At 58.1% G+C, this 19,291-nt stretch overlaps 1 protein-coding gene across 1 annotated transcript in view; it reads left to right on the plus strand.

The window, feature by feature from the left end:
* SGIP1 (SH3GL interacting endocytic adaptor 1) overlaps positions 1-19,291 on the plus strand; it is a 52,012-nt gene that overhangs the window by 27,131 nt on the left and 5,590 nt on the right. Inside the window, exons 14-24 of the mRNA XM_064429160.1 lie at positions 346-420; positions 2,580-3,011; positions 5,337-5,458; positions 6,149-6,275; positions 9,311-9,370; positions 14,562-14,673; positions 15,749-15,904; positions 16,784-16,916; positions 17,267-17,469; positions 18,221-18,285; positions 18,765-18,929. Of these exons, the coding sequence (XP_064285230.1) occupies positions 346-420; positions 2,580-3,011; positions 5,337-5,458; positions 6,149-6,275; positions 9,311-9,370; positions 14,562-14,673; positions 15,749-15,904; positions 16,784-16,916; positions 17,267-17,469; positions 18,221-18,285; positions 18,765-18,929 (1,650 nt within the window). The remainder of the gene's footprint in view (positions 1-345; positions 421-2,579; positions 3,012-5,336; positions 5,459-6,148; positions 6,276-9,310; positions 9,371-14,561; positions 14,674-15,748; positions 15,905-16,783; positions 16,917-17,266; positions 17,470-18,220; positions 18,286-18,764; positions 18,930-19,291) is intronic.

Consider the following 19,291-nt stretch of genomic DNA (forward strand, 5'->3'; position numbering starts at 1 on the left):
ACCCAGGTTTAATTAAAATGCTAATTGAGGCCGTTGAAACAGGCTGCGATGTAAAAAAGGGGGAAATTCCATCAAACCCAACAGAAATGGGCAGAGGGCAGGGAGGGATGGGGTATTGAAGGAATTAACGGGATATTGGGAAGAATTCCTCCCTGTGAGGGTGGGGAGGGATGGGATGGAATTCCCAGAGCAGCTGTGGCTGCCCCTGGACCCCTGGCAGTGCCCAAGGCCGGGCTGGGAGCCCCTCCCTGCCTTGTCCCCTTTCCCCGGCGATCCCGTGTGCCATCCCGTGGGATGCCCTGCCGCTCCCCGGCTGAACTCTCCCCTCTCTGTGCTCTCTTTCAGCCCCTCCGCCGCTCCCCCCGAAGAACATCCCGGCCACGCCGCCGCGCACCGGCTCCCCCCTGCCCCCGGCCATCGGTAACGGCTCGGGGGGCACCGGGGAGGGCACGGGGACAGCCCCGGCTCGGGGGGACACCGGGGAGGGCACGGGGACAGCCCCGGCTCGGGGACAGCCCCGGGGAGGGCACGGGGACAGCCCCGGGGAGGGCACGGGGACAGCCCCGGCTTGGGGGTGGTTCTGGGGATGGGACAGGGCCATCCCCAGCCCCGGGGTGGCACTGGGGGGGCATGTCCCATCCCCAGATCAGGGCTGGCATGTCCCCATGGCTGTGTTTCGGGCAGGGATTTGGTCCCTGCGCATCCTCTGCCCTTGGAATTCAGAGCATTCCGGGCTGGGCTGGGTTGGGAGGGATTCCTGTCCTGTCCAGTTCCCACCTCCCGCTGTCCCAGCTGCTCCAGCCCCAGTGTCCAGCCCGGCCCCGGGCACCGCCAGGGATCCGGGGCAGCCCCAGCCCTGTGGTGCCTCAGTGGGTGCTGCACTAGAAGCAGCACAGAGATGTTTTTGCCTCCCAAGTCGGTCTCACCCCGGTGAGATTCCTGTTCTTTACACCACCCCTGCCTCTGGATCAGTCGCTCTGGGAATGCAGTGCAGGGTCAGCCTCCATGTCCTGCTGAAAGCCGGGATATATTCCCAATCCCAGAGCCCTGCTCCTGCCTGTGCTGAGGAAACCAGAGCTGTGCAGGGTCTGCCTGTGGCAGGAGCTGCTCCTGCCCTCCCTGCCCCCAAATCCCTGCCGAGAGGTGGGAAGAGCCCCCCTGATCCTGCAGCCCGGGGCAGGGATGGAAATGGTGCTGGGAATGAGGGACAGCCCGGGGCAGGGATGGAAATGGTGCTGGGAATGAGGGACAGCCCGGGGCAGGGATGGAAAGGTGCTGGGAATGAGGGACAGCCCGGGGCAGGGATGGAAAGGTGCTGGGAATGAGGGACAGCCCGGGGCAGGGATGGAAAGGTGCTGGGAATGAGGGACAGCCCGGGGCAGGGATGGAAAGGTGCTGGGTGCAGCCCGAGGACATCAGGTGCTTCCAAACATATAATTCATGGTGCTGGCTGGTGGGAAAGCAGGATCTGAGCAGAGCCAGAGCCCCTCGGGGTGAGCCCCCTGTGCCACGAGGAGCCCCCTGCTCTGCCCATCCCCATCTCATCCCGATTTTCCAGGCTGGCAGGGTGTCCATGTCCATCCATCCATCCATCCATTCCCAGCAGCAAATGCTCCATCATTTGCTGGGCTGTGCCTTGTGTCTTTGTGAAGCAAGTGCCTGAGGTCTGGTTTTGTCTGGTTCAGCAAATCCCTGGTTTATCCCCCCCACCCTAAATGTAGATCCCAGAACAGAGCAGGGATGGGGTGATGCTGCCACGAGCATCCCAGAGGGCATTTAGTGTCAGGATGTCCCTTCCCTGGATGTGAAGTGCTTGGCTGATGGATCTGTGGTGGTTCTGGCGTCAGGTGGGAATGTTGGTGTGTGGTGGCTCAGTGAGCAGAGCCCTGGAATCCAAATCCCCTTTCTGTGCCCTGAAATCCCCTTTCTGTGCCCTGAAATCCCCTTTCTGTGCCCTGAAATCCCCTTTCTGTGCCCTGAAATCCCCTTTCTGTGCCCTGAAATCCCGGCCTGTTCCTGCTTGTGGCTGGACTGCCTTCCCTGTGGCTGGAATACACTCCCCATGTGCATCCTGTGCTGCATGCCCAGACTCCAGCAGCGTCCAACCAGCATGTCTAAATATATGTATTTATACCTGAGTGTTTATAAATATATGTATTTATACCTGAGTGTTTATAAATATATGTATTTATACCTGAGTGTTTATAAATATATATACAGAGAGAGTGGGGTGTGCCAGAGTGCTGAGCACACGCCTTTGGTACCTGCTGATAAATCAGAGCTGCTGCTAAGGACGTGCTGTGGTGCAGAGGACAGAAAAGGCTGTGAATTTGGGGGAATTTGGGATTCTTGGCTGTGAGTGCTGGCTCGTGGTGCATGCTCCCTCCTCCAGCCTTTGGATCCCGCGGGATTCATTCCATGTCACACCTGGCTGTGGTGGAAACGTTCTTGCCCATGAATTATATAAATAGAGACGAGAAAAGGTGGTTTTAGAGCCTCTCCCGTAGAAGTAGAGCCCGTAGAGAGTAGCGCAGCCCCCGCTTAACGCCCGGTGTAAAATAAACCTCCTCTGACCGCAGGAGGGGACCAGGCAGCAGCAGAGCCCAAACGGGACAAACTCCCGTCCATCAATGACTTGGACAGCATTTTTGGCCCCGTGCCGTCCCCCAAATCTGCTGCTGCCACCGCGGAAGACAAGTGGGTCAATTTTTCCGAGCAATCCCCGGAAAACGCGCCTCCGGAGCTGTCGCCCCGGGAGAAGGCGGCGTCCCCGGCGGCGGGCAGCCCGGCCAGCGCCCCGGCCGAGCCTCCCCGCCCGCTGCCCTCGCCGCTGCAGCTGCAAGACGCTCCCAAGAAGCTTCCCGAGCTTAAGGATGATTCGGCCGAGCCCGTCGCCTCTCCCAAAGATTTGGGGCCGGGCCCCAGGGGCACCCCGCCGCCCCCGCCGCCGCCCACCTACCGCGCCGTGGTCTCGTCCCCCGGACCGGGCGCCGGCACGGGAAGCACCAGCGGTACGTGCTGAGCTCGGGTGTGCTGCCGTGTGGCCGTGGTGACCCTCCCGCCGGGCCGTGCCCTGCTGCCAGCCCGTGGCCTGCCTTCCTTCCTTCCCTGGCGCTGGGAGCCTTTCCCGAGGCTCCCTGCCACCCCAAACTGGGCACGGGCTCGCTGCTGCTGTTGTTGTTGTTGCTGTGGTTGTGCTCTCCGTGGGGATAGAAGTGGTTCGGGTCAATGGTCTGAGCGAGCCGCAGGTGCAGGGTCGGGGTGTTTGTTTGGATCACAGCCTCTCATCCCGGTGATTCCCAGCTGGGAAGGGTGCTCGGCTCTCCCTGCCTCTGGTGTGGATGGGGAGAAGTGTTCTGGGGTGAACCTCTCCCCCGGGAGAAGCTGCTGGCTCTGCCTGCCTTCACCTGATCAATTATGAATGTTCATTAAGGCAAACGAGCAGGGAGGTCGGCTTGCTCTCACTCCCTGCTTGAGGAGCTGCAGCCTGAGCCTGTTCCCTTAGGGCCTGAGCCCGGCTCAGCCTGTGCTCCCACCCTGCATCCACCAGAGGGGATTTTGGGGAGATCACAGCCTGGAGGAAGCTGCACTGGTGGTTGGGTGGGTGTGCAGCCCCCAGCTCCGTGTGTGACCCCTGCCACCCTCCTGGTGGGAGCTGGGAATTCGTGTCACTGCCCGGGGGCGTTGTCACCTCCAGGAGGGGGCCCTGAGTGTGGCTGGGGCTGCAGCTGGGGCTTTGCTTCAGTGCTGGTGGCTTTTCTGTGCTGGCTGGGGGGTGGGCGGGGGTCCCTGTGGGGGCTGCAGTGTCCAGCAGGAGCTGGGACTTCTCCAGGAGCTTCCAGGAGCAGGAAAGACCGGGATCCATCCTGCACTGCTCTCCAGCCCAGCTGAGCACAGGATGGAGACAGGCCAGGGCTCCCCTCGGGGGGTGGATGGATGGAGAAGCCTGTCCCAGAAGATCCACATCCCTGCTCCAGGAATTTCTCCTGTCTCAGTCTGGGCAGCAATGGAAATGGAAGTGTGGACACAGCCACACAAACATGCTGCCAATCCTCCAAAGGCTGCAGCAGGCTGTGCAGCAGCGCCTGTCCCACCCCTCCCACCTTTCCAAGGCTGGTTTTTGGGGGCTGGGGAGCACCCCAGGATCTCCTCCTGCCTGCCCAGCCTGTGGGTGTCACCAAGGCTCTGGGCAGGGTCACAGTGGAAGGGCTTGGAAGGGATCTCAAAGCTCATCTTGTTCCAGCCCCCTTCCACCACCCCACATTGCTCCAAGGCCAGCATTCCAGCAGATTTCAGATTCCGTGCTGGTTTCCACATGCTGCCAGTTTCTGGTGTAGGAAATATCCACTCCCTGCATGGAAGGCACCATCTGGCCAGGCTTTGGCTACCTGGTGGCCACAGAATCCTCCCTGACACTGTCCTGCAAGGTTATTTCCCCTCAGTATTTCCTATTTTGTCAGGCTTTTCTTGGGATAAGGAATGAAAAATTCAAACTTTGGTTCCCAAATTAGGCTTTGAAATAAAAGTGGCTTGAATTTTGGAGTTGTGCAAAGGATTGACTGGAATTTACTCCCTTTATGCCAGGCCCTCTCTGTCTTGGCCTGCTCTCCTTCACCTCTTCTTGTTTCTATAAATCCAGCTTTGATCTTTGCTTAACCTGAGCTATCACCCAAAAACTCAGGAAATTCTCTTGTAAGTGGGAAAACTATTCAGTTATCATCTCATCAGTCTGAGCATGGAGCTGCTGAGCTCCATGGAAGCTGGTGGCAAACACTGGCACAGCTATCCTGGCACTGAGCTCTGAGTTCCTGCCCGTCGTGTCCTGGTGCCCCAGTTCCTGCTGGGCTCCTCCTGGAAGGAATTCCCGTGTGTGGAGCGAAGCAGGCTCCTGGATCTCCCTGAGGCAGTTCCCGTTTGGTCACAGAGCTCCCCCTCTGCCGCAGGGTCTGTGTGAGCCCGAGCTCAGCTCCCTCCTTCGGGAGCCTCTTCCAGAGGGTCGGGAGCTGCGTTGTGCTCCCAGCAAATCCCAGAACCTTCCTCTTCCCCCCTTCTTCGCCGGGCCAAAGCTTTGCCCTGTGCTGAGGATCCCGAACCCGCAGTTGTGCCAGCCCTGGAGCAGTATTTCATCCATCATCCCACCCCTCCTGCCCCTATTTTTGGGAAAGCTGTAAGACTCCGATGTCCATTTTGCAGAGGAAAGCGGGCACTGAGCAGCCCCTGCCGGGCATCCACGGGCACCAGCCCCCCTGGAATGTTCCTTGCAGGGATGCTGGGGAGCCCTGGGGGGCAGCAGCGGGGGCAGCGCCCGCAGGCACTCACGGCTCCCTTTGTTGCAGGTTCCTCGTCCCCGGCTCGCCCCGGAACGCCGCTGGCCACGTGTGGCACCCCCCCGCCACCGCCGCCCCGACCCCCGTCCCGGCCCAAGCTGCCCCCGGGCAAACCCCCCGTCGGCGATGTGGTACGTGGGGAGGGGCTGTGCCAGGGGGAGGGCGGCATTCCCAGTCTGGAATGGGCAGCGGAGCGGGGCGAGCCACCCACGGTGGGCTGGGCTCGCCAGGATTTGTGGGTTCCCCGTGGGAAGGGCTGTGCCACCGCTGCTCTGCCAGCCTGGTGATGCCAGCCGGGGTGCTCAGTCAGGGCAAGGGCTGGGAATGGGCTGGGAATGTGCCCCGGGAAGGGTTTGGGGGCAGAGCAGAGCAGTTCCAGCCTCCTGGAGCAGTGCCCGCTCAGGGCTGTCCCGTGTGCCACCCCGGGCTGCTCCAGGTAAGGCGTGAGGGCTTTGGGGTGGATGCTGGGGGTGTAAAATGACCCCCAAAGGGTCCCTGAGGGCCTGGGGAGCTGGCACCTGCTGAGCACTGCTCCTGTCCCAATGCCCAGCCCATTCCATCCATCCCACGGCCCCTGGAGCTGCCACCCTCGGTGTGGATGGGTGGAATCCCAACACCCACCCCCACAGTGGTGGGGATCATCTGTTTTCCCAGCTCCAAGTAAAATGGCATTGGCACTAAAACAACTCAAATAATTCCAGTTTTTCCTCTGGGGCACCGGCAGAGCAGTCAGGAGGGTCCAGGCAAAATTTTATTTGTTTGATGCGAATGTTTCTGTTTGGATTTTCTTTAACTTTGTGCTGTTTTATGTTTCTCTCCAGTCCAGGCCTTTTAGCCCTCCCATCCACTCCTCCAGCCCTCCTCCGATAGCACCTTTAGCCCGTGCTGAAAGTACTTCTTCCATATCTTCCACCAATTCCCTGAGTGCAGCCACCACTCCCACCGTTGGTAAACACACACAGCACTGCTGTTCTTTCACCTTTCCTAGCCCTCCAAAAATTCCTTTTCATTCGCTAGGTCATTTTTTGGGGTCAGATTTGTTGGTTTCCGTCGGGGTTTTAAATGCTAAAAGGGATTTGAGGGGGGTGAAGGATCAGGAGAGTGATGCTGCGAGGGAAGTTTTTCCAAATGTTGTGGGAAATGGATGTTTGGTGCAAGTCAAGGGAATCGTAACAGAAAATGTGGTTCTGGGCTGTAAATTGGGGCAAAATCAGCTTTTTTCGCAGGGGATGCTTGTGCCTGGAGGGGAGTGGGGCTGGAAGCCAGACCTTGGGATCCAGGGATATTAAATCTCTTGGAATGTCTTAAATTCACACTTGCCCTCAAAGCAGTAACAGAAAAGGGGTCTTGGAAAAGCGAGTGGCTCTTCCCAGCCGCTTGGCACATCCCAGGGCAGAGCACTGCAGTTTCCATCCTGGGAAAAATGGGGTTTGCCAAAACCCCGGGGCTGAGATGAGGAATGGGAATCGAGTCTGGCTGGCAGCTCCCGGCTCCAGGCGCTGGGTCCCCCCACGCCTCCCCTCCGTCCCCTCCTGTCCCCTCTGTCCCCGCTGCCGGCTCTCCTCCTCCATCCCTGGCTGCCAGCCCCCCGCTTCCTGCGGCTCCATCTCCTCCAGGATCACCTCCCTCCTTTGTCTTCTCTTCCCGACCCTCTGGCAAGCCCGGCCTGGCGGGAGTGGCGCTCGGCCACCGCGCTGGCTGCACGTCTGTCACCGCGGGGAGCGGTGGCACTGCCACCAGCAGGTGCCGGTGACGGCGCTGTCCCCGCCGTGCCGCTGGCACCGAGCCCTCCCCGTGGCTTTGCTGGAGTCTCGACTGCGTCTCCGTCCTGTTGTCACCTCACTCTCGGGTGTTTTGGTGCTCGTGCTGTTCCGGCTGTTGGTCACTGTCACAGCGCCTTGCTGGAAAAGATGTCCCCGGGACAGCGAGCCCTGAGCGTCCCCTGTGCCCCTGGCAGTGGCCTCAGCGGTGCCCGAGGGCACGCCGGGCACAGGGACACGGCGTTAGGGGAGGGGACAGCCAGGCTGAGGACAGGGACAGTGCCAGGGGCTGCGGGAGGCTGGCAAGGGCCATGGCAGCGAGCTGAGCTCTGCCACCCCAGCTGCCTCAGGCTCTCCGTTTGGATTGCTTTTTTTCTCTCATATTTTGGGATCAAAAGCTGCTGTTTGATGATTTAGTGACCTCCCCGTGCTGAGCAGAGGGGATGAGGTTGCTGGGCTGGGGGGAGAAGCTGGGGTCCATGGGAATCTCCATGGACCTTTCCTTGGAGCAGAGCCAAAATCAGGGCTGTGGGGTCACCCCTGACCAGGGAACTCCAAACAGGGCAGCCAGGAGGAGCATCCCAGATTTTGCAGGTTTTGCACTTCCAGCTCCATGCATAGATTATGCTGAGTGAGAAAGGACCCACAGGGATCATCGATCCAACTGCTGCCCTGCCCAGACCCCAACATTCCCACCCTGGGCATCCCTGGGAGTGGTGTCCAAGTGCTCCTGGAGCTCTGGCAGCCCCGGGGCTGGGACCATTCCCTGGGGAGCCTGGGCAGTGCCAGCACCCTCTGGATGAGGAATCTTTTCTGCTGGCATCCAACCTGAACCTTGGGAAAAGCTGGATGGGGCACAGGCAGAGCCAGACAGGGTTTGGGTTCTGCATTGGGAAAGCGTCTCCTTGTCCCCACCACGGCCAGGGCGGGCACTGGTGCTGGGTGAGCATCCAGGAAAACCCACAGCAGAGGAGGGACAGCTTCCAATCCCCAAAGAGGACAAGCTGGGCTGGGAGCTGTGCAGGGATGGGCAGGTCTGGCATCAGGGACACCCCAGTCCAGCTGGGGCTGCAGTCTGGCTCCACCACTTTCCCATCCCCCGTGCCCTGTGGCAAAGTCCCACGGAGTTTGTCCGGGAGCAGGGGCAGGGCTGTTCCTTCCCCGTGTCCTCCGTGCTGTTCTGGTGTGCTTTCCTCGTTGGCTGCATGTCAGTCTGGACAATTGCTGGCACAGCAAGGAGCTCTCTGGTTCCCGTGTCGGTGCCCCTCCGTCATTTCTGTCTCTGCGTTGATACAAGTGCGCTGCTTGGTTTCACTTGGGATCCGTGTTTTCATTCTTTTTGTGTTCTTTTTTTTTTCTTCCTTTCTTTCTTTCTTTCCTTTGCGTTTCTTCTGCTTGTGTTATCAGAGGATGATGCTTTTATTGACAAACTGCCCGCGTTTGAGGGGCGCAGTGAAACGCCGGCAGGTACTGTACTAGCAGGGAGTTTCCCGAGAATTCCTTCCGCCTCCCGAGCGGCGCCCACCGCTCGCAGCACCTTGCATGACAGTTTCTCAGTGACTCAAAGGACTTGAAGGTGGAAGGCTGGCACCTCCCGAATTCCGAAAGGTTCATTTAGCAGCTCCAAAAGCTGTTTTGCCCCATCCCCCGTCCCGCCCTCACATCCCGAGTTATTCCAGCGCGGCGCCTGCGGAGGCGGCGGGAGCGCAGGGAGCTGGCTGTGATGGGAAGGGAAGGCTCCAGCTAGGATCCGCTGCTCTGTGTGCGTGTGTCCGGTTCTCTGCAAGTGTCGTGTCCTGAGATGCGAGCAAACAGCCACGTGTCACTGTCCCTGAGTGTCACTGCGGGGTGGCGTGCGGAGCAGCATCCCGCCGGGAATGCTGAGCAGCGCCGGCCCCGCTCCGCGCGGGCGGAGCCCGGAGCGCATGAGCCGACAAAACCTCTTCCACCGTGGCCAAAAAAAAGCGAGAGCACCCCTGCAAACCGCTCACCCAGCGGGCAGAACGACTCTTCCATCTGGGCTTCCATAGCTTTGCTTCCCGCTTTGTGTCCCCCGAGCCAGCGGCCGGGTGTCGCGCCCCTGTCCCCGCACGTGTGACCGCCCTGCAGCGCCTCGCCCCCTCCCCGTAGCGACATTAATGACCTGCTCTGTGACTCACACTGTGTCCTTCTCTCTCCCTCTCCTTAACCTTTCCCATCCCGCTTCAACTCCTGGCCATACAGAGAATGAACAGCCTTCCCTCGTTTGGTTTGACAGAGGAAAGTTTTATTTGACTTTCGAAGGTAAGTAGTGCAAAGCACAGCCGGTAACCGCTCGCTCCCCTCGCTCTCTCGCTCCCGGGGTTCCCTTCCGGGCTCCATCCAGTGCAGCTTTCCGGGCTCCATCCAGTGCAGTTTTCCTGGCTCCATCCAGCCCAGCTTCCCGTGCGGAATGCTATGGCTGCTTAGATGACATCGCCAGTCCGACCGGAATCGTTTTAATTTGATTTGATTTAATTTGTGCCATTTGTCCCGCTGATCTCTTTTTTTTTTCCTCATTGATTTCATTTTCAAAAAAAAGAAAAAAAAAGAAAATAAATCCAACCCAAGCAAACCAAAAGGCCAAAGGAGCATTCCGAATATTCCCAGACGGAGGTGCAAACCAGGGAGCAGAGCCGCTTGCGCTGCCCAGGACCCTGACCCTGCCCACCAGGGCTTCTCCGCGCTCCCCGCTCGCTCCCGGAGCGGGCTGGGGGCGGTGATTCAAACCTTCAAAGCCCAGGAGCCGTGCCTGCTGCCTGCTGCCCTCCTCCCGGCCCGCTGTCGGCAGGAAGGGCTCCGGGAATGCGCTGGCACCGCCAGCACCGCCCGGGCTGTGCCAGCTTCTGCTGCTGGGCTGCAGGTGCGGGAGGTCTGGGGTCCCTCGTGGATGAGGGAGGGGAACACCTCGGTTTGGGGCCGATGGCACCCTCTCCGAGCAGTGTCACATGCCAGAGAGGACAGCCCCCAGGCCTTGGGGGCAGCTTCGTCCCGCGGGCACGGAGCCAGCATTTTCCTTTTGAGGGCAGAAGGAGAAGCAGGGGGAGGGATTCCCGAAAATCCCGAGGAAGCACCTGGGCGCTGCTGTGTGCCTGCAGGCAGAGCTGGGGCATGGTTCCATGTGGGGTTCCCAAAGTGTCCCCTCCTGCAAAGGAGGGCCTGGGATGGCGCTGCCTGGCATGGTTCCATGTGGGGTTCCCAAAGTGTCCCCTCCTGCAAGGGAGGGCCTGGGATGGCGCTGCCTGGCATGGTTCCACGTGGGATTCCCAAAGTGTCCCCTCCTGCAAAGGAGGGCCTGGGATGGCGCTGCCTGGCATGGTTCCATGTGGGATTCCCAAAGTGTTCCCTCCTGCAAAGGAGGGCCTGGGATGGCGCTGCCTGGCAGCGGGATCCTGGCTCGGGATCATGGAGCAAACCCCTCCTGGTGGCAGTGATGGCTGAGCAGCAGCAGGAGGCAGGGATCAAGGTGGTGACCGGGAGTTGGGTCCTTCCTTTCCTCCCTTTTCCAAGGTCCCCACTCTGACATTTCCCACTTTGGTGTCCCCACTCCGATGGCATCTCCCAGCTTAGAGCCAGGAGGGGTCGTGCAGGAGCTGCTTCCTCCTGGTGCTTGGGGCTGTTTCCAGCCAAAATCCCTGTTTGGGTTTCCTTTCTCAGGGGCTTGTTGGGAGCTCTGGGGAGAGCTGAGGACAGCAGGGACAGCACTATCCCTCACAGGAATATTCCAGCTCCACATTCCCCCTGCTCCGTGCTTCCTCCCTGCCCCTTGCCCAGCACCAGCACATCTGGGGCTTTTCCTGTGCCTTGGAATCTTAACCCTGGACTGGAATTCCTGGGCTTGGTTCTGGTGGTGTGAATGGTCTGGAGCTGGGGTGGGATTATCCCGGGAATGCAGGAGTGTGGCACTGCCCCAGGATCACCCCACAGCCCAGCAAGGAGCTGTCTCACTTCCACACACTGGATTTCTGCTTGATCGCTAAATATTTGAGCCCAACTTGAAAATAAAATAAATATAAACTTCATGTGCAGGGAAGTGACAGATCTGCTGAGTTTGGCATCTGGAATTTAGGGCATGGAATGCCAGAAGGGAAATTATGGTTTCTTTCTGGATTCAGGTTTTTTTTTGTGTGTGTGTGGCAAGATCCATGTCCTTGATGAACGTGGGCAGTTTGTCCCTGTGTGGAAGGAGACATGGTGATGCTGTCTTGTTCTGGGATCCCTGGCTACTCCACAGCTGCATTTTCCACCTTTTGTAGGGAAAAATAAGGCAAATTAAGCTGGTCTGCTGCTTGTGGTTAGATCCAAAGCTCCATAAAGTGGATTTTTTTTTCTGTTATTATCAGGTCATTTGTGCAAATGAAATGTTTATAAAAATGACTTTTGAGGCAGGAGCTGAAAAGGCAAGTTTGGGGTGGAGCTGTGCCACAGCAACTGGATTTGTCTCTCAGGTTTCTGGGCAATAATTGCAATGCTTATAATAGGTTATACTTTTATTGTTTAGTGAAGACATGAATGTAAGAATTAATTTATTCCCTGAAGCCATGAAGAGAAGGATTTATGGATTCATGAGGGAAGAGTGGAGGCGGCCAAGAACCCCAATTCCACCCCCATGACCTTCAGACCATTAGAAATGAGGATGTTTTGTTGTTGCTGCTGCTCAGATGGACTCACATTCCCACATCCCAGCTGAGCCTGGGGATCCAGGAGATCTCCCTGGTTATTCCTGACTTTTCATCCTGCAGAATCAAAGATACAGATGCAGAGGGATGAGGGAAAAGGAGAAATGAGGGAAAAGAGGAGAGAGAGAGGGAAAAGGAAAAATGAGGAGGAAATTGTAGTGCTGTGGCAGACCCCTGGCTCACATTCCATGCCTGGCAAGGAGGCTGGAGAGGGGCTGGAACACAAACCCTGAGAGGAACACCTGAGGGAGCTGGGGGGGCTCCCCTGGAGAAAAGGAGACTCAGGGGTGCCCTCAGCACTGCCCAGCTCCTGAAAGGTGCCTGTGCTCAGCTGGGCTGGGCTCTGTCTGCAGGCACTGACACAGCCAGAGCTCACAGCCTGCACTGCACCCAGGGAATTCAGGCTGGATATCAGGGAAAGGTTTTCACAGAAAGGTGATAAAGCTCTGGGATGGCTGCAGGGGAGGTGGTGCAGTCCCCATCCCTGGGGGTGTTTAACAAAGCCTGGATGTGGCACTGGGGGCCAGGGTTGAGTTGGGGTGCTGGGGCTGGGCTGGACTCGATGGTCTTGGAGGTCTCTGCCAACGCTGTGATTCTGGGAATTCTGGGAATTTCCAGGGATGCAGTGGGAATATCCCACTGCCAGGATATCGGCTGCGTTTGATGCTCTGAGGGGTTGTTGCTCTGGGTGGGGAGCAAGGATTTGCTCCCAGTGGTGTCTTTGGGAAGGATTTTTAGAAAATGTGTTGTCCTGCATGCTCCCTCAGCCATGGGGTTTTGGGGTGCGGTGTCCCGTGGTTTTGGGGACCACGCCCTCATCTGGAACTGTCTGTTCTTCAGTGGGAATCCCACCAGGGAATCCCTGATGGATATCGTGGGCTGTGGGCTCAGGAGCAGGAGGCTCTGGGCTCGTTAGGATAATGACTGTGTGTGGCTGTGGGGTGAGGTGTTCAGGAACAGTGGGATCCACCCCCTGAGCACTGGGCTGCAGCTGGAATCCCGGATTCCCCCGAGCCTCTCTGGGGATGGGACCGAGAGGGACACGTGTGGCTGCATCAGGGTTTTACACTTTTAGGCTGCATTAGGCACTGGAGGGGAAAATCCCTCATCTGTGCCTCCAGGAAGGAGCACTTAGGATTTATCCATTAACATGCGAGTTCCTTGGGGAGGGGTGAGGGCTCCTCCTCGCTGGTGGAAACCATCATTTCTCCCATTAATGTGCCCAAACTCAAAGTGTCATTGAAGTGACAGAAGTGCTTCTCCCGGGAGATGCTGCAAATCCCAATTTCCTGCTCCCAAACCCCTGTTTATTCCCAGGGGCAGCAGCAGAGAAAGAAGGGAAGGGATCATTTCTGAGGATGGCCCAAGCAGAAGAGCTCACCAGGAATGTGACACATTTTCTCAGCTTTGCTTCCCCCTTATCCTCTGCCTGTGGAAGTGTTGCCATTCCCGGGGCTGGCGTTGGAATTCCTGTGGCTTTGGAATTCCTACAGCTTTGGCTGGGGCTGGCAGGTGCTCGTATCCTCTGAGCAAACCCTGGGCTGGATCTGTCCCCCTTTCCACCCGGGGGAAGGATGGTGATGGGCTGAGGGACAGGGATGGTGATGGGTTGAGGGGATCCCTGGATAAGCTGCCCCTCTGGAGACCTTTGCTGTTCTTTTTTAGCTGATTTGGGGCAAAATAATCCTCGTGCTTCACCTGGTGTACAGGCTGGGGTATTAAAAAAGGTTCCAAAATGATTCATTGCAGGAAATGGATGAGGCTGAAGGGCATTCCAGGGCAGGGAGTGACCTCTCCAGGGTTTTCTGGGTGCCTGTGGGATCAACACCTTGGACATCTGGGCTGATCTTTGGATATCTTCCGTGGGGAAGAGGTGTGGGCTTGGCTGTGCCAACCCCTTGGTGGTGGGCACAGGACTTGTGGTCCCACAGAGGGTTTCCAGCACACCTGGAGCTCCTGAGGAGCACTTGCAGTGATGATTTCATCCTCAAATGTCTTCTGGAAACAACAATTCCTGGCCAGCAAAGGGAAACCTGTGTGTGATCCTGCAGGGCTGAGTTATTTTAGAGCCTGGCAAGTGTCCAAGGATGCACAGCAACACCAAGGCAAGCTTTTCCCCTTTTCCAAATCATGGAATCCTAGAATGCTTTGGTTTGGAAAGAACGTTAAATCTCAGCTTGTTCCAGCTTGTTCCAACTTCCATTCTCCCAGGTGGCTCCTGTCCAAGCTGGCCTTGGACGTTTCCAGGGATCCAGGGGGAACCACAGTTCTCTGGACAAGCTGTGCCAGTGCCTGTTTTTCCAGGTTTCTGATGATTTTCAGATTTCCTGTCGGGCACTGAGGGTTTTGTGGAGCAAGTGGAGCGTGGAGGATGCTCCAGGCACCCACAGGGCAGGAGAGCAGAGCAGAGTGTGCAGGGAGCCCCTCAGCACGGGGGACAGCAGGGGGACACTGCCAGCACCCCGAGCTCCCCGGGGTGACACAATGAACCCCCCCAGCCCCTTTTTGGGGCCCAAAAAGCGACTGCAAAAACTGTCATGCAAAGCCTGCCGCGTGGCAGCCCCGCATGCTGCTCCCGCCTGGCCTCCTCCATCCTTTTCTTTGCTTGCTTCTGGCAGCGGGGCGGGGGCAGAGATCATTCCCCAAACGTTTCAAAAGCCTCATCCGAAGCCTGGGGGGTTTGGTGGTGATCTGCCCGTGGAGTCAGGCTGGGGGCACGGTGGGCAGCGGGGTGTGGTGTCTGCCAGGTGCCAAGGGGGCTGTGTGCTCTGTTGCAGGCTCGTCGCGGGGCCCCAGCCCCCTGACCATGGGGGCACAGGACACCCTGCCCGTGGCCGCCGCCTTCACCGAAACCGTCAACGCGTACTTCAAAGGGGCTGACCCCAACAAGTAGGTGCTGGCCCCCGGGGGTCCCTGCCACGGGGGGATGAGGGGCTTTGTCAGGGATGAGGAGGGGGACTGGTCCAGGGGGTTTCCAGATGCTTCTGTCCCATCTGGGTCAGCAGAAACTGATCCCTTGTGCAGGCTGCCCCGGAGCAGAGCTCCAGAATAAAGCAGGGATTGATTCACAGGATCTCCTCCATGGATCCACCTCGGGCAGCAGCAGAGCCCAGCCAGGGCTGCCCCCAGGATGAACCCAAATGGCCCCAAAATGCACGAGCGCTGCCGGGGTCTCTCCCTGGGCTCAGCTCTGCTCCATGTGCACATTGCAGTTCAGTGGCCAACCCCACTGCAGCCCCTGCAGTCCCACCCTGCTTGTTTTTCTCTCTGCAGCCCACGGGCTTTGTGCTCCTGGGCTGGGATTGGGATCATCTGTCCTTGGTGCCCAGCTGGAGCAGGAATTGTTTTGTGTCCCTGCTCTGTGCAGAGCTCCCCATCCCCTCGTGTGAAGCCCAGCCCCACACACTAAAGCAGCTCAGAGTCTGGAAATAGAAAAGCCAAACCTGAGGCATAAGGACAGGAGGTGATGTGGCCTGGGGTGTCCAGGGGCAGGACACTGCTGCAGTGCCTCCTTTCAAAATGTTTCTGCCGTGGGAAAGGGAGGTGAGGAGTTTGTGTGAGGAATCTCAGAGAGCAGCACACCAAGGGTGGCAGGGGGGCTGCAGCCTTCCCCACCCATGCCTGGACAAAATGGGATGGCATTCCAACAGAAACTTGGAGGGATTCCCCACCTGTGTTTTAAGACCCCCTAATGGATAAAACCCAAAAGGGCAGACCGAAGACAAATTAATTTCACTGAAATACTGAATGACAGCAAAAATAACAAGCTTCAAACAGGGTTTATTTAAAAAGCTCCCTGTCAGCCCTTGTGCTGTTTCTGCTCCCTCTGGGGCCCCCAGAGGCTCAGGTGTGTCGGGCGGGGAAGGGGGCACTGTCCCCACACCACGCGCGGTGCCAGCCCTCCCTCGCTGCTGCATGTTGAGCCCCCTCTGCTCCCCCTGGCTCTCTGTGCCGGGCGCTGCAGGTGCATCGTGAAGATCACGGGGGAGATGGTGCTGTCCTTCCCGGCGGGCATCACCCGACACTTTGCCAACAACCCCGCCCCAGCCGTGCTCACCTTCCGCGTGCTCAACTTCAACAGGCTGGAGCACGTCCTGCCAAACCCCCAGCTCCTCTGCTGGTAAGCCTTCCCCAGCAGCATCCCAGGGAAGGCAGGATTCCGGGAAAAGGGGGTGTTTGCAAAACCATATGGCCTGAAGTGCCTTCCTTAGAAGCACGCGCTGATTTTGGGAGTGAAACTCTCAAATCCTCAAATACTTGATGAAATCCCAGAATGGTTTGGGGTGATAGATCATCAGGATTATCCTGATATCAGGATTATCCCATGGGCAGGGACACCTCCCACTGTGCCAGGCTGCTCCAGCCCCAGTGTCCAGCCTGGCCCTGGGCACTGCCAGGGATCCAGGGGCAGCCACAGCTGCTCTGGCAATTCCAGCCCAGCCCTTGCCCTCCCTGCCAGGAACAATTCCCAATTCCCAATCTCCCATCCATGGCTGCCCTCTGGCAGTGGGAGCCATTCCCTGTGTGCTGTCCCTCCATCCTTGTCCCCAGTCCCTCTGCAGCTCTCCTGGAGCCCCTCCAGGCCCTGCCAGGGGCTCTGAGCTCTCCCTGGATCCTTCTCCTCTCCAGGGGAGCCCCCCCAGCTCTCCCAGCCTGGCTCCAGAGGGGCTCCAGCCCTGCAGCAGCTCCAGGGGCTCCTCTGGGCTCTCTCCAGCAGCTCCAGGTGCTGCTGCTGTTGGCCCAGGGCTGGGGCAGCTCTGCAGGTGGGGCTCACCTGGGAGGGGCAGAATCCCCCCTTTGCTGCTGCCCACCCTGGGGGATCAGCCCAGGACTTGGGGGGTTCTGAATCCCAGTGCAGATGGATCAGGACAAGCCAGGGCTGGGTGGGAGGGAGCCAGTGTTCCTCTGGAGGTGGGATGGAGTGCAGTCCCTGTGCTGTGTAGAACAGCTCTGTCCTGCCCAGGCAGGTTATCCAAAGGGTTCCTTCTCCTCTGTGCAGTGACAACGTGCAGAGTGACTCCAACTCCAAGGAGTTCTGGGTCAACATGCCAAATCTGATGACTCACCTAAAGAAGGTATCGGAGCAGAAACCTCAAGCCACCTATTACAATGTGGATATGCTCAAATACCAGGTAGGGGTTTTTTTTGTGAGATAAAACTGTGCCCAAAAAAAAAAAATAGAAGTGTGCTGATTATGGCTGTAAAAAATGGGAAATGTAAAGTAAAAAATGTTAAATGTAAAATAAAAAATGGTAAATGTAAAAGATGGTGTTTCTCTAGTGCAGAGTAGAGCTGATGTGAGGTGGGGGCTTGTTGTCCCACTGTCCCTTCTGTGTGGCACTGGGTTGTCTGGCTTTAAGCCCAGTACTAAATTCAGGGGGAATTCAAGGCCTTGCCTCCCAGTGCGATGTCCGCGTCTGTAAAACGGGATTTCTCCCTTCAGCCCTACGGAAACTAAATGTTTTTTCTGTCATTTTGGAAGGTGTCTGCCCAGGGTATTCAGTCTACTCCATTAAACCTTGCAGTGAGCTGGCGGTGTGACCCTGCAAGCACTGACCTGCGCATCGACTACAAATACAATACAGAGGCAATGACCACGCCTGTAGCTCTAAACAACGTCCAGTTCCTCGTCCCCGTCGACGGAGGAGTAACCAAACTTCAAGCTGTGCTTCCTCCTGCTGTCTGGTAGGCATTGCTCGTCCTGTCCCTGCCTGGAATCCCCATCCTGCTGCAGGAGGGTTGTGGGTGGGAGATGGGGACATGCTGGGGACCCAGACCTGCCCTCCTCTTGTAGGAGAAAATGTTTAACCCCACTCCAATTCCCTTTCTCTTGCCATTCCCACAAGAGAATGGTCAGAGATGAAGGGAGATGTGCAGGCAGCAGAGCAGCAGCCCTTATGCTGTGTTTTGTCTGCTTTACCCAGGGTTTAGAGGGATGCACAGGCAGGTCCTGGCACAGGTGCCCAGAGCAGCTGGGGCTGCCCCTGGATCCCTGGCAGTGCCCAGGGCCAGGCTGGACACTGGGGCTGGAGCACCTGGGACAGTGGAAGGTGTCCCTGCCATGGCAGGGGTGGCACTGGATAAGTTTTCAGGTCCCTTCCAACCAAAGCAGTCTGGGATTCTGGGATTCATGGAAAGATATGTGGCTGTCACTGCCGTAGGCACTGGCATGTGTCTCTTGCTCACATGCAATCTTCATAACAATCATACAATTGTTTTGTTTGGAAAAGCACTCCAAAACTATCAAGTCTATCCCTGAGCCCAGGACTTGAACTTTCACTTGCTGTGAAACCCAAATCCAAGCTCCCAGGATTGCTGCTCCAGGGAGCATCACCAGAGTAGTTCCCCACCCCACCACCAGCCTTCAGCAAAATTCAAATTAATCCTTGGCAATTTCTTGATTCCTACAGAAATGCTCTTCTCCATGTGTTTGCAGGAATGCTGAACAGCAAAGGATATTGTGGAAGATCCCAGATATCTCCCAGAAGTCAGAAAATGGAGGTAATCCTGCAAATATGCACGTCATTAGCTCGGAATCCTTCAGGCAGGCACGGAGGGTGCCATCACACGAGCCCAGACACTCGGGTTCCTGCTGGGGCTTGCTGAGGAAAAGCTGTTTAATTTTGGAGCTCAAAAAGCAGGGCTACGTGCCACCAGCACTGCTTTGCCAACCACCCTGGCATCCCGAGGGGCATTCACACACCGGGCTGGGATGTGGTGGCGTGCCAAGTCCTCGGCTCCCCGCTACTCCGAGGCTGAGGCTGCTGTCTCCCACAGGAGCTTTTCCAGGTGGAAAGCTGTTCCTGGCGCTGGGACGTGTGAAAGCCCAATGCTGCTGGGAGGATGGGGGTTTGGCTGGGCCCGGCGGGGATGCTGCGGGCCGCGGCCGTGCCGGGATGCTCGGGCCGTGCCGGGATGCTCGGGCCGTGCCGGGATGCTCGGAGTGCTCACCCGGCTCTCTTCTCTGCGTTCCTGTGCAGGCGTGGGCTCGCTGCTGGCGCGGTTCCAGCTGGCCGAGGGGCCGAGCTCGCCGGCGCCGCTGGCCGTGCAGTTCACCAGCGAGGGCAGCACCCTGTCCAGCTGCGACATCGAGCTGGTGGGCGCCGGCTACCGCTTCTCCCTCATCAAGAAGAGGTTCGCGGCAGGTGGGTGCCTCAGCCGCGGCTCCCCGCTCCCGCAGCTCCCCCAGGGATGCCGGCAGCGCTGGTGCTGCGTGTTTGCGCCCTGCAGCTCCGGCAGGGGCACAGAGGGACAGCAGCTCCCCTGGGAGATAAATCCTGCTGCCAGCCTTGGCTTTCATGGCTCATGCCTGCTCCTGCGTGGAAGGCAAGGCTGGCATCTCCAGGGCAGCTCCAGGATGAGCTTTTGCCCTGGTCCTGCAGAGAATAACGAGGATTTTTCCTCGTGGCTGCAGAGAATAATGAGGATTTTTCCTCATTGCTGCAGAGAATAATGAGGATTTTTCCTCGTTGCTGCCGAGAATAACGAGGATTTTTCCTCATTGCTA

The sequence above is a fragment of the Passer domesticus genome, chromosome 7 (assembly GCF_036417665.1).
Source record: "Passer domesticus isolate bPasDom1 chromosome 7, bPasDom1.hap1, whole genome shotgun sequence".
Lineage (NCBI taxonomy): Eukaryota > Metazoa > Chordata > Aves > Passeriformes > Passeridae > Passer > Passer domesticus.